Below are 14,958 nucleotides of genomic sequence, written 5' to 3' on the forward strand. Positions count from 1 at the left end.
GGAATGTGGATAAATCAGAAAATTATAGTACTATGTTTGCAAGTGCCTTAGCTTGTTAAAACATAACTAACATTAGCTTACTAACAGCTAACTTGTCCTCTCTGGTAGACAACGGGTGCTAAAATAATCGTTTGACATGCTTAAATCTCGTGTTTTATAGCTAGCTATCGGCACTTTATCGGTTATTTTCGCCGCCGGTAGGGGTGGGACTTAAATGCGCTCTGTCTCTATGATAGGATGGAAGTGGGCCATAGTGGGATGTGATTGGCCAGTGTTCAGATGAGAGACAAACCAGTTGGCCAATCATGTGATCTCTCTCCTCTCTGTAGGCCGGTCAGTCAAAGACCAAGGATGTGAATGGCCAGTATTCATATGAAAGATACACAAGTGGGCCAATGATGTGATCTCTCTTCTCTTTAGGGCCGATCTAAAAAACACACACAAAAAAAAACGTTCGACTAGAGTGCAGCCGCAGCCCATTCTGCCCACACAAATAGACCGAACGGGAAATCTCCCGGTACTCCCGATGGCCAATCCATTCCTGCCCCCTTCCTGATAAGCTAGCATGACATAGTTGGTACCAATAGATTCCTTAGGTCTTCCAGTTTCATATAATATGGATACAAAGATCTATTCTTGGATTGTATGAATCGATTTTGGATCTTTCAGATGAGAATCAATTCAATCAGGCAGTCGATTATTTTTTTTAAACCGAGCCCTAATTTACAGGATACATGCAGGGATATTTTATAATTTTCTTATTGTCAAAAATCCCATGAAAAGACTAAAGCCAACAATACATTTATCCTATAATAATAAATATTGTCTTTTTATCCAAAGCCAGAAATACTGCAGCTTACTCCTCTGTGCTAAGGAGCTTCATTGCTCCAAAAATAACAGGGCTCTCAAGTTTTGAAGACAGGCAAGAGTGACATTCTATAATGGGGGTGTTTGTTATTATTAGTGTTTTTGTTGTTATTAATAATTGCTCAGACTTACAGAAGAAAAGATTTGACACATGGCACTGACAATTCAACCAAATACAAAGTATTTATTCCATTTCCACATGGTGACCAATGTGTCGGTGAATAATGCGGGGGGGGCGCAACATTTTGAGCATTAAATACTTCATTTCCTGCATTCTGGTGAATTTGTATGCACCTATTTCTACCTTTTTCTGAATCAATTTATGCTGGAAATATCTTTATGTAAAGGGAAACATAGATTATAATCCAAATATAAAAACATAATGGAATATATTGCAATAAGGCTCTCAGGCATTCTGTATTGCTTTCATCTATTTATTCTCCTGTAGATCGACTTTTCTAATGATATCTGAGTCACCACACATGTAGTCTAGGCATCATTTACTCTTCCCTCCTCTTTTGTATCTTTTGTTGAGGAAGTAACCTCCTTAAATGTGCATATGACAATTATTCACCTCAATGATACATTAATTAATTTTAATTTATTAATAAACCCCTGGACTGTAATATTGTTAAGTTTGAGCAAGATTTCTGCTCATGTTCAAAACTTTGTGCACATTCAAAATATATCTGTGTTCTCTGAGATTTGGAGGAGTTGTGATATTTTGAGAAAAATAAAGTTATAATATTCACTATATTTCAGAAAATAATCTACCTGCACCATAGCCTGCTGTGCATTACGTGATTGCTCTGCTGATGCGGTAGATCTCAGACCGTCTGACAGACACAGAGCCACGTTTGAGACTCTGGTCTCTGAATGAGCGAACGTTTAGGGAAGTGTCTGTACGCTGCTCTATGCTTTCTTTTTTCATTGGTTGTTGCGTTAAATCTTACCCAGATACAATAGTGCTATTTTCTGATTGGCTATTGTGTAGCCCCTTTCTTTTTTTTGATTGGCTGATAAGTGGCAGGCTCAACTAAGAACTCCAGGGGAGACGCGCTTGATTCCTGCCGGTTCCATAGTGAGAGCGGCGCGCCAGAGAAATAGTTTTCCGCGTGAGAAATAAAATGTGTGGTGGGAGTGCGTGACAAAAGTCCGAAATTAGTGACTGTCACGCTCAATGCGTGACACTTGAGAGCCCTGAAATAATTTAAAAGAATCCATAACCCTGGGTCACATGTTCCCTCATTATCATGAATATTGGTACCATAGTTTATTTAGAGTCAATCCCACGTACTCTGTCCCGGGGCCATAAATACTCTCCAGAGTGTCAAATGTGTATTAATCCACAGTTGAAAATAGTCCCCAATCAATACTCTATGTATTCCTGTTAAAATAATGTTACCCAAAAACTACAGTTTCCAGCCTTTTCAGTAAACTATAAAGCTTTTATAGGAAATGAAATGTTATGTTTGTGACCTGTATTAAAGACTAACATCTTTAGTCCTTGCCACAGAGAGAGTCAGAAAATATTGAGAGACAGACTAACATGTTGTTGGTTTAAGTGTTTTGTGGGAATTGTAAACTATAACCAACTTATAGAATATCACCAGGCTTGTCCTTCAAATACTACTTCCACTATTGGGAAATAAACAGTATATCTGTTGACTGACTAAATGCTATTGCTTCTCCTGCTAATCACATAATCAATTTCTTATTGGCCGGAATTTCCCTCCAAATTTTATGCATTAAAACGTTATAAATAAACCCACCGAACACTTTTTAGGTATCTCTTCAAAGGAAATTTATGAGGTACAATAATACATGTATTTTCTCAAGACAATGTTTTAGGAGTTGTCTGTACCAGGTGTAGGGAATTTCATTGTGTAGGCATCAGCAGTCGGAGCCTATGGTAGCTTAAAGCCTAGACCATTACATCTGATCTGCAGGGTTAAGGCAGAACAAGCAGTGTGCTCAAGTGTGGCCCCATCTCTTCCGCTTCCCTCTTTTATACCAGCTTTAATGTTGTTAAAGCAAAATAAATTGGACTGTCTAGTAGAAATCAAGTAGCAACATCAGCTCCATTTTAGGAAGAGGTTATTTTATTTTGTGAGCAGCTGGTTTTCTTCTTTTTTTACTTCATTGACATATACAGCGACTGCACATTGGCCTGCATCATTAGTCTTCTTATTCATTAATTGTTGTATGGGGTTCTATGGGTACTTTTACATTTTTCATCACACCTTATGTAAACCACTAGGTGAGAAGTCATGTACATATCCCAGGAGTAATTACCAATGCACAGATAAAGGCCAAGTAACATGAGTCATTCTCGAATGTGAGGAAGCTAAGCTGTTGAACCAGCTCCCATCACTGGGATTTTGACGGGACAGTATCCCTATCAGTGTTTTTGTGTTTTATTTTTGCATTAGCTGGTGTGACTGTTACATGTGGCTGCTGTCACACTGGGCTTCATTTTATTCCAAAGTTAGTGCTTCATATGCAATTTTACTAACTTAAATTGGCTAAATAAAAAACTAATTCATTTTTTGAGGTAGATTAACCTGAAATTGAGAAGGTGTGTTTTGAGTAATGAAAGATGTGCTTCTTCCAAAAACCGATTTGTATGCATGCATTGCTAAATCACAGACGTCAGTGTGTCTTTGCTATTGGTTGTGATGTCAGGAGGACTGGAAGAGGCTAAAAAAAAATAAGAAAAAATGGAGAGAATAATTAGGAAGCTGTTCAGGTTGAAATTAGTTATCCTCGCTGCTTCTGCCTTTGACTGCTACACACGTGGAGTTCAGATGTGCTTTGCAGGGAGTCGTCACATCAGATAACCAGCTCTGTCTTTTATTCTAGTCAGGTTCACACTTATCTATACAATTCCCTGTTACATTTCTCTTTTACGTCCACCTCCGGATCCAAATCTTTGTGCCACTTGTGAACATGTGACATTGTGGTAAACACCTTTGTCTTTGGATAATGCTGCTGACACATGTCTGCATTTCATGCAGTTGCAGCATTCATTATTCTCGTCATACTAATGGATTATAGAGGCGGGAGTTGGCATTTGACGTTAGTCTCTGGAATATGGGAAATATAGAAAATGAAAGCTGTTACAAATAACATGTCTATTAGTCAATTTCATGGCTCATTAAGTGAGCAAGGGTATATTATCTAAATATATCTAGTGTAATTTAAACCTTGGATCAAACATTTTTATTATCCTAAAATCTGCCCACATTGTGAACGCATCTCATTATGCAAATTAGTATAGTGGAGGTAACGGACTTGTTAACAACCATGGCACGTCCCAGGTCAAGCAAAGCAACACTTGCTAGTAGCTACTGTTAAAATATAATGCGACTGCGTTGTCAAATTGTCAACCAGTGAGATTTCCCTTTTGTACTTAAGCATGTGTTTGCCTTATCTTTACACTGTACTGTTAGTGAGCCCAGTGGCTTAGTGCGTCACCGCTACAGTAAGTGCCGGTGGCTTGTTAAATTGGAAAGTTGGTGCTGGCATACTGTTACAGTAATTAGAGTTGAACAGGTGATGCTTTATCTCAGCCTTGTTATGGATCATATCTTTGTTGTGTTGTTCTAATTCTCTGTCTGATGCTGAGGAGCCTCTATGCTCCGTCACACTAATTAGATGGCGCCATCATCCCCCATTTCTTTCCACCTGGATATTTGCTGGGAGGAGGGTAAATGATTAGACGAGGAGGAGGAGAAGGAGGAGGAGGAAGAAACAGACAGGTTGACATGGTGAAGTGTCGCAGGGGGCCTCACGTTTACAATGGTTTGTGTCAGAAGCCTTTGGAACAGCCTGAATAACTTCTGCTGATATCAGCAGTTATACACTCTGCTGCTTTGTCATTTTGCCAAATTGAACCTTTTTTTTTTTGGACGGTCTCTAAACTGTTGTATTTTCCGTGGGAACGTCTGGCATATTGTGCACTGCGAGGCCAGCTAAAAGAGAACATGTTACGGTATATCTAATTGTAAAGCTCTCAAAGTAACAGTTGCAATTTATAGTGTTTAGTTTAGTTTTTCCACCATCATGAACAATATAGATTACTACCGATAGTGACATTCTATTATTTTTTAGGTTTATGGCTCTTGATCATTTTGGTCTGCTTCGCTTTCTCCAGTTCGAAATGTTGTAAAATGCAGTGTGTGAAACCTCATTTTAGCTCGAGGCATATCCGGTAATTAAAGGATTAACTTGGTAATCTAAATTGTCTCTTGTCTTTTCCTTCCTCCTTCCCCCCCCCCCCCCTGTTATTTCCTAACATCCATTTCAAAGATTTAAGAATGCCTCCTTTCCCTCCTCGTCTCCATTTCTGTTTCTTCCCATGCCTGCGCTGAGTTCTTTAATCAACTTGTTTCTGGATAACCTCATTTCCGGCTAAGCGCAAGGGGAAGACAAATCCATGAGCGTGTGCGTGTCTCGGATGTCAAAGACTGCGACCGCGTCTGCCCCTCCCGACAGCTCAGGATACCTTTGGTTCCTTTGAGGATTGCGTGTAGTTATTAAGTCAAAATATGTTTAAATCTCTGTGACTCTATTAGAGAAGCATGTACTAAAACGGCAAACGGGTGAAGCTGTGAATAATCTGAGGCATTTAAATCCTGAGTTTTGCTCTAAAATGAGCTACATAAATCTATCTAGTGTTTCTCATGTCTGCACAGGCTTTACTGTGGTTTGTGAATTTCTCAAAACATTCTGTAGCCTCGTGATTAATTTTTAAGAACCTCTGCAGAGGGATCTTGGAATTTATTTTTTGCTTTTCAGCTAAATATTGTGCTTGGTTGGAGTGACTTTATACACTGAGGGTACCATGCTAAATTAAATTGCAATAATAATAATAATACTACTATGCTGTTTTCTCAATACAAACGCTCAAGGAGGAGCACTTTTCTAACTGATAATACAACTTGATCTTTGCCATAGGTTTGAATTATGCATATTGAGTTTAAACTAAGCTCTTCATCTCTTGAGGAGGCGCTACTCAATGTGAGACCTTGATCAAAAGTTGTATTTCGTGGCCGGGTTGGTTCAGTGGGTAGAGCAGGTGCACATATACTTAGAGGTGTATGCCTCGATGCAGAGGTCCAGAGGGTTCAAATCCGGCCTGTGACGATTTCCTGCATGTCTTCCCCCTCTCTCTCCCCTTTCTTACTTAGCTGTCCTGTCTAAGGCGGAAAAGCCAAAACATTTATATTATAATTATATATTTCTTCAAAAAGCGGCTGAATGCTCTCATACTTAATATGGAATGCCCTAAAATGTGTAATGAAAGAGGACAGCATATATGTAACTTGAATAAAATACCCAAGCTACTGTGGTGTCACTGAATTATGCAGGATACAGAGTTTATTGGAGAGTCCCAACCAGTGATTAAACCACTGCTGTAGAAAACGAAAAAAAGATTGTTTGTTTGAGAGACTGATTCAGCCATGAAACTGGCTTGTCCGTGGGAACATCTGGAAGTGGATGGCGACAAAGCATCAGCTGTGGCACTTGAGTGATGAATATATTTCTTCCAATCTGGAGACTCTTAGCCCACACAGTGTTAATGATGCTTCTAAGAATAGGATTGTGGTTTCTGAATCACCGGTCTGACCGTGTAACGATTCAAATCTGAAAGATAAATGTGTCTCGTGTTCGCCCTCTGTGTGCTGTAATGTACACAAATTCAGACTCACAGCTGTTGATCTTGTTTCACATCACTTTCAGCCATTTATTCGCACACATTTGCACAAACCGATATACTCACACACATGCAGCCTCTGTCATTAAAGCACAGTTCTCAAAATGCCAGCTCTTTTACGTTGACAGGAGCTTAAAATGGTCTCGTAGGTTTCAAGGGAAAAGCGCCTTTCAAGACGGCGTCGCCTTGAAAGGCGAGCGAAGGTTTCTGGGAGTGTCGGCGCTGGTGGCAAAGGAAGACGGCACAACGTTTCTTCCCTGCTCGGACCCCCCTGCTGAGGTGTCGCCTCAAATAGATGACAGGAAAAATTAATGAATAAAAGTCAACAAACCGGAATAAGCAGATGTGTAAGCTCCTGTTCAAAGGTGTAAGCCTCATTAAAGGTGCTGCTATCCACCGTATTTACACAAATAACAGCAAACTTTTTTCTCTTGTTTAGTGACATCACACAAAAAAAACCAGCATTTAATCATTCAAAGTGCTGCCTGTTTAGAGTAGAGATGATTTATGTCACCGGCTTTTGATTTTGACACCGGCAATTCTCAAAGTTGACGACGTGACCCGAGCTTTAGGAACACATCTATCATGGAAATATTCTCGACAGGGAACAGCGTAGGCTGCGTGTTATTAGTATCCTGGATTAATACATGCACACAGATGCACAGCCCTGCATCAATGTGCATACTTAGCAGCCAATTTTCTATTCATTTAAATAAGAGAAAATTATAATAACGTCATGTGTGGAATGTGTGAGCCTGATTTACTTATTCACTCCCGTCCTCCCAGCTCCTACCTCTCCTTCTGTCTGTCCTTCACTCCCTGATATTTTCTTTTCCTTAAGTCGCTTTGCATCCCTAACCACTGATGCAAACGTGATGTGATGAAGTTTGGGTTGCCATCTCTCCTACAGGTTTGTTTAATGCATCCAAGCCAGTTTCTATACAAGTGTTTTTTTTTTTTTTTTTTTACTGCCAGTGATTGATTGTTTTCGAGACCAACCTTAATAACCAGAGATATTGTAAGGTATCTGAACGTGTTGGTGTTTGAGCATATCTGTGTAAACCTGCATTTCTGTTTGCATGTATAATCTCATGCATCTCTCATTGATCGAGAGACAGACAAAGCTGTCTCTGCACATGTTTTTTTTCCAGGTTCGTGTGTGTGTGTGGGGGGTGTGTTCCAGCTTCATGAATCTGTATGCTCGTGTACAGTATACAGGAGCATGTGTGCGTGTTTGACAGAGAATGAGTGTGTGCGTTTTGAAGGATTTATTGTTGAAGCATGGTTGTCCCATTGAAAAATGTATTGTGAATCCCAGACATGCGGAGGAGTAAATATTTGTCACCAGGGGACAAACGTACATCAGTCAGCCGTGCTCCATATTACATATGATGGTCGATATGAGCTTTTTCTTCTTCTTTACACATCCCATTTCTGCTTCTTCCCCTGTGTTTGATCACTGCCAATAATACTGCTGTCTGCAGTAGGTCAGTAATTCAAAGTTCCCATACATGAACCCTAATATACATTATATTTAGAGTGATTACCACATAAAGATTCTCTGGTATAAAAGCATCCAGAAAGCCACTTGAGCAAACCCAAGCACTCAAACCAACAAAGTGGTTGTGACAAATTTTGATCTCGGCTTTGTACTTAATGGCAGCTAAACATGAAATGGTTTAATATTCTGCGTAGTGATTTTAATTGAATTAATTTCAGAGGACATTGTAAGGTGCTGATGGTGTCATAAAACACTTGTTATAGCTGCTGTTCATCACTGTGATGTAAATTATGCCCAGTGATTGCTCAATGATGCTTTCCTTCGGGGACATGACGTTGTAAAAAAAAAAATTGTAATTGGCTCCAAAGGGCAACGATGTGTTGGTGCCATGAGGGAGCAACACAAAAGAGTGTTATTTTCTCTCCAGCTATGGTTTTTCTCCCTGCTGACATCCTGGTACTGTGGTGCATTCAGCAACTCTGTTCTCCAAGTAGATAAGGAGTGAAATAAAAAAATAAATGCTTAGATTACAAATGGTGATAACACAAGTCGACAGAATGGGGCACGCTGACACGAGCATAGGAGAAGTTAGGATAAGTATGAAGAATTTCATTTCAGAATAAGACTTCTGGAAAGTAATACAGTAAATGACATTAAAGTAAAAATCATTAAAAAAAAATATTGAAGATCGACGGTAACAGAAGATGTTTACAAAGCTGCAACACTTGTGAAAATCTAAACCTGCATGTTTTTTTAAATGCAGTGGTGTGTGTGTATATCTAGTTACACCGGTTACTGGAATGTAACCTTTTTTTTTTCAGATTTTTAAAAATATATATATTTGAGTGCTTTTTCCTGCATCATAACTTCATCATCTCATCCTCTCGCTCGATCCCTGACTTGGGAGTTGACGTGGTCAGCTGGACACATGAGACACGGGGTCTGTGTGCAGCAGGCAATCTGCCCTGGACATCATGGCTCAGCACACTGACAGCTGGTGCACCCTCGTTGAGTTTGTGTGTGCGGTTATTTGTGTGTTTTAGGTCCGTTGAGTTGTCTCTCGAGAGAATAGCATCTGCAGACAAATATTGGGTCACAACCTCATGTGTTTCTTTTTTAAAAAGACCAAATTATTCTTCTGGATTCTTTTCATGGCAATGTTTGATAGTTATGTAATGGTTACTGGGCCCTAGCAACACATCCAGCATGTTGTATCAATTAAATCATCTTCATTGGCTGAATGATCAGCAAGGGAGACGTTTAGCTTCTTGTGTTTGTTATTTGTGCGTGTACTAAATGATCTGGCAATGGACTCCGATGCATTTGGCAGTTAATGATGACTTTAGCCAATCCCATTCAGTGGAAGTTAATGCCCATAGTGCTGCTGTATGTCTATTTGATTTGTGCATTGACCTGCAACAAGTCTGTTAAGTGGCTGATACTCCCTGTATGCGTGTGCATGTGTGTGTGTGCACGTTGACTTTGAAGTACATTGTGTCGTGACAATAATCTAAGCCAATTAACTTTGCATCAGCCCTCCATTATGGCTTTGATATAAAGCAGTGCGTGACTAGAATGCCCTGCCATAAAATGACAATTTACTTCTCTAAAGAAATTGCGTGTTTAACCTTATTAACCTAACGTGCATGTACTAAAACGGAAGACTAACCCTCACCCCTTGTGACACACACAAAAACGCACGCGCACAAACACAAATTGGAAACATCATCACAAGTTGAGAGTTTGAGGTGAATGTGACCCCCTGCAAATGAGCAGCCAGCGGTGAGTTAACAACATCAGGAGCTCATCAAGCCATTGTCCTGACTCGTCAGCGTCTCAGGTGGCTTTTGTTTCACTCTCTGTTTCAGCGTCAGCTGTCCTCTATGAGAGGATTAACCTGGCAGGTGTGAGGTGGGTCTCGCCCACTGTTTTAGAGCTGTCGTCTTCTGTCTGCGGGGAGTACAGAGGGTCAGCACGGCCGGCTAATGGCCATGGTCACTAAGCCTGAAGCCGGCCTATTAGAAGAAGCTGCCATCATTAGGACCAACACACTTTCAAACAACCTGACCTACTGGTCCCTCGCTGTTTATTAGTAAAAGTTTGGCTTTCCGTTTAGCAATTATACTCACCATTCATGATGAACTGTGGCCTTTTCCTCAACACCACGAGACAAGAAACCCACACTCCCATACATAGTAAATAATGTCAGGCAGTTGTGATGTCCTGAGCAGGGAGCTGCCATATTAACGATATTTTCTTCACTGCAAATGTGTGGCAAAAAGAAAATGTGCATCGGAAAAAGGGGAAAGTGTCAGCAAGTGATGTATGTCGTTCATTGGACACAGAACATTTAGTTTTCATTAAGAGTTAAACATGTACACGAAACATTAATGGGGTTCAGCGACAGCAGCAGTGGCATGCTTCACTATCTCATCCTGATAAATTAGCAACTCAGCACACAGGGGTAAAAGAAAAATAGGAGAAGAAAGAGACATTAATATAATGTGTAGTGGGGGAGGAACTGACATAAAATGTCTTTATGCAAAGATTGGTGTTTATGACGCAACGTGATATTATCCCTGACCCGTCCATCATCAAGCTGCAAGGATGAACAAAGGCTTGGCGAGGGAGGAGAAGGAAGAGAGGAGAGAAAGGTCAGCACAACAACAGTGTTGCTCTTCCATTATGAGAGATGTGTACTCCCATCCTCCTCTGCTTCACAGGGAGTGATGGAGAAGGTTGTTAATGCTTGGTCTGTCAGCCATATTGGATTCAGGGCAGTAAATTAATATGACACTCCTTTTTAAAGGGGTTTTATTTTGGGATTTACTGGTCTCCCCTGAGTGTCGGCAGTGTAAAGAGGTTATTTCCCTCTTCCCACTCCGTTCTGTGTCCTCTCACTATCTCTCGCACAAAGCTAATATGTTTAGAGAGAGAGAGAAACTTTGTTCATTGAGGAAGGATGTGTGCACCGTAGGCTCCATTGTGTCATTCGGTGTTTGTGTTGAACATTTTTCAGCGAGCGTAAAAAGTTTGCTGCAAAATGTAGCATTGTCCCCCTGAAGGACGCCTGTATCTCCAGTCAGTGGAGATGTATCTTCCCTCTTCTTCCTCCACGTCTCCTATATGTCATAAGATTCTGGAGGAATAAAACGGCCTCTGCTGTATATAGGAAGGGATTTGGAGGTAACTGGCTGTCTAGCTGTCAGTCATCTTTAACCTCTCTGCCTCTTGCCCTGTCTTGCTTAATGTGGACAGAGTTAGAGTCCTGGTTGAATAGCCGTATAACACAGTGTGAAGTGGCCTAGTCGCTGAGACAGGATTTATGGCCGCCGGTCCATCAGCTGTGATGTTAAAGGGCTGTGATTAAGAGCTGAAGTAAAGACCTGGACTCCCCCCCCCCCCCCCCCCCAAACCAGCCAAGAGCACACAAGGCCATCTCTCCTCCATACAGTTCTGCCTCTCTTTTTCACCCCTGTCTGTCCATCTGTCTCTGTCTCTTCTGCCTCTTTCATATACATGAGTCGCAATTCACCAAGGATACTGAATCTCTGCATTAGACATTTGGTGTCTGCTGCATTCATGACAACTTGAAAACTTGAAAGCCTTTTATTTATATATTTATTTTTGGCATCCTTTTATAATCCCTATTTTTTTTTAAATGTATTTATTTTTTAATTCTCTGAAGGTTCCGAGCACGCCACAGCAACACTTCCTGCCGCCTTCTCGGACCTGTTACCTCACTTCCTGGTGGAGCCAGAGGACGAGTTCATCGTGAAGAACAAGCCGGTGACGCTGACCTGCCGCTCCACCCCGGCCACGCAGATCTACTTCAAGTGCAACGGAGAGTGGGTTCACCAGGACGACCACTTGATTGAGCGGACTGTTGACCCAGCCACAGGTACATGCAAAGCAAACTGTTTCCCATATAAATAATGGATTTAGAGATGAGCAGTGTTCTCACCTGTTTTTGGATGTTGTTCTTTGGGGATGTGTGACATGTGCGACTCCATAGATACATTGTGTTTGCGTGCTGAAACTAAGGTTTGCAATTTGCCAGTGATTACTGTGCTCCATCAGGCTCTTGGCTCATCCTCCAGCCTATTTAGCCTGCCAGTCTCATAATAGGCACATTGGTTTCAGTCTCAAAAATCTTCTCGATCACCTTGGAGACCTGTTTGTTTTTCTCTCTGTTGTGCTGCAATCCCCCGCCTCCGCCATCAGTGTCATAAACATGTATGACACTGATGGGGTGTGATTCATCAGCAATCTGCAAATTCAAACCACCCTTTCACAGCCTGACAACTGATTGGGAGCGGGAACACACACACAGACACACACACAGACGCACACACAGGCAAATGCATTGCATGATTTGTAGCCAAACATAACAAACGCATGCATAAAAAAGATAACCGGCACAACAACTGAGAGCTACACAAAAGGGACAGACACGCAGCCATCATTGCTGCACATGTACACACAGAAGACAAAGGGAAGGTGTTTTAAAGCAGGAACATCTGAAGGGAAATTTAAGCAGGGATGTTTCAATTCATATGCACACTTTTTGGATAAAGAGCTCATTGTGCTAACATTTTATCCATCTGGTCTTCAGAGTTTGGAATAAAAATGCAGCAGCTCCAAAATGTAGGCATTAATTATAAAATGTTATGGGGGAAACTAACTCTTAAGTGTCGATTTAGTCTGACACTTTTGTAGGTGAGGATTTATGATCTACATTACAGATAAGCACAAATATTCTCCCATACTGAGACCTTGATTGGTGTACGTGCTCACTCCTACACCAGCTCTTTTTGTTATAATAAACAAAATAACAAAACGTACGATTTAAAAAATTCTCTGCTGCGTGAGTGACTTTGAGGCATGGTGAATGATATAAACTTCAGTTCTCTGTGGTACAGGAGCTGTTTCCAACAGAAGATGGAAGAGCGTAAAATGTGGCTGTATTTACATTTGTTGATTTGTTTTACCTTGTGTGTAAGGCAACATTTTGGATGAAAGACTGATTTTGGAATCCGGCTCTGGTTGATAACGGCAATAAAAGAGTATAACGAGTTAATAGTAGTTCCTGATTTGTGAATAGAAAGTGAACACATAAGGGAGTGCCTGTGGATTTGGATCATTAAGAATAAATTGTCATTGAGTCAACACTGAACCATTTTGAACAATAACCAACGCTCTCTTCCTTCTTGTGTTGTTGCATTACTATCAGTTTCACACAATTGTTGAGAGGAGTGATAGAAATCTGTGTTGCCAATATCAACAATCCTTTTAGAGAAAAAAAGGGTTTTATGTTGTGAAATGTTTAAATAACTGGTCAAAGTCTAATAGCCACAAGTAAATTTAATGCCTTGGCAAGCCCTGACATATAGGAAAAGTAAATAATTGTATTACTTTCGCTGTAGGCACACCTTTCTTGTATTCCAGTCGATGCGTTTTTACATGCACTTACAGTAAGTAACCAGGTTACAGTCTTGCTTCCTCCAGTAAGGTGATTTCTTAAACATAAAAGAGTAACCTGGTTTCAGTAATTGGGGGATGAGATATGGGAAATCTGTTTTTTTTCCAGGTAGATTTCTCCTGGAGACAGCCAACTTATCTGCCGTGTATACCTGTAACCAGGTTTCTAATCAGCTTTTTACACGTAAACATGTGCAGGATGCAACCTCATATTTAAAATGATTCCATCCACAGTCTGAAGTAACCTCTGAATAAGTCAGTTTTTACTGCTCAACATTTTATAAATGAATATTCACACTGAGGGAAAGTTCCTCTCTGCCTGTCCTTTCACAAAGAAAAATGCAAAAATCTGATAACAGAAACAGGTTACTATAATAGTATAGTATAATATAATAATAATATAATAATATGATTTCCTGCATAAACCTGGTTTCCCTGAGTAACCTGTTAATTGAAGTGCATGTAAATGCACTGATTGTATGATAAGCATGTTTGTTGTAAAGGACACAAAGGATTGACATTGTGGAGGCAGGTGCCTTACTTTGATACGATGAGTATGACTTGTGTTTTGTCAGGAGCATAAACTGCAGAGTTTATGGGAACATCACATTACCAGTGCAATGTTGCTATGCCAACATTTAATGATGATGGACCATTTGCCATGTGGTTATGAGCCGTTATAGTCAGTATTTATTTGTCTGTGAAACAAATCTGTCGTGCCGTGTGCCGTGGGCCCCTGCAGCAGCGAGAGGCTCCGTCTTTAGAAACCCTGTGAAGTTCCAAGGCCTCCTCGCAGCTCTCCACATCACCCTGTGGTCCCGCTGTGTTTGATGATGGATGTGTCATATGTAGGGCTGTGCCGTTATGAAGGACAAGTGGTTGTCCAGAGCTATGGCTGCTCCAAGGTACTCACATTGATCTCTCAAACACTTGTGCTGTTTAATGTCAGCACTGTCCTGAGGAGTTTACTGATGGCTCTCTCTAATCCCCCATCCCAACATGTGAGGCACACACATCAACTGCAGTAAGTGTGTGTGTGTGTGTGTGTGTGTGTGTGTGTGTCGTGCTCTCCCCCTGGTCGTCAGTCACACCAGACCCTAAACTCGTACCTGTTGCCAAGCAACCAGGACTTCTGTCACACCAGAAGCTGCCCTATATCAACATCACGCCTTGAGGAGTTTGAAGACATATCCAAGTTGACAAGAATTGATTGGCAATTTATACCCAGAGTAACAGTGAAAAATCACCTACTCAAAATAGCCCGAAAGAACTTTGAGAAATTTCCTACCTGACTCTGAGTCGTCTCTGGACCCATGCCATTTTTTTTCCTCCATTAACAACAACAGTAAATACCATATACTGTGACCAGCCTCAGTTTCATTGGCTGGCT

At 40.8% G+C, this 14,958-nt stretch overlaps 1 protein-coding gene across 2 annotated transcripts in view; it reads left to right on the forward strand.

The window, feature by feature from the left end:
• Positions 1-14,958, forward strand: part of unc5a (unc-5 netrin receptor A) — a 137,111-nt gene that overhangs the window by 61,278 nt on the left and 60,875 nt on the right. For both annotated transcript variants that reach the window (XM_078260907.1, XM_078260908.1), the window contains exon 2: positions 11,776-11,988. In XM_078260907.1, the coding sequence (XP_078117033.1) occupies positions 11,776-11,988 (213 nt within the window). The remainder of the gene's footprint in view (positions 1-11,775; positions 11,989-14,958) is intronic.

Source organism: Sander vitreus, chromosome 10 (assembly GCF_031162955.1).
Source record: "Sander vitreus isolate 19-12246 chromosome 10, sanVit1, whole genome shotgun sequence".
Lineage (NCBI taxonomy): Eukaryota > Metazoa > Chordata > Actinopteri > Perciformes > Percidae > Sander > Sander vitreus.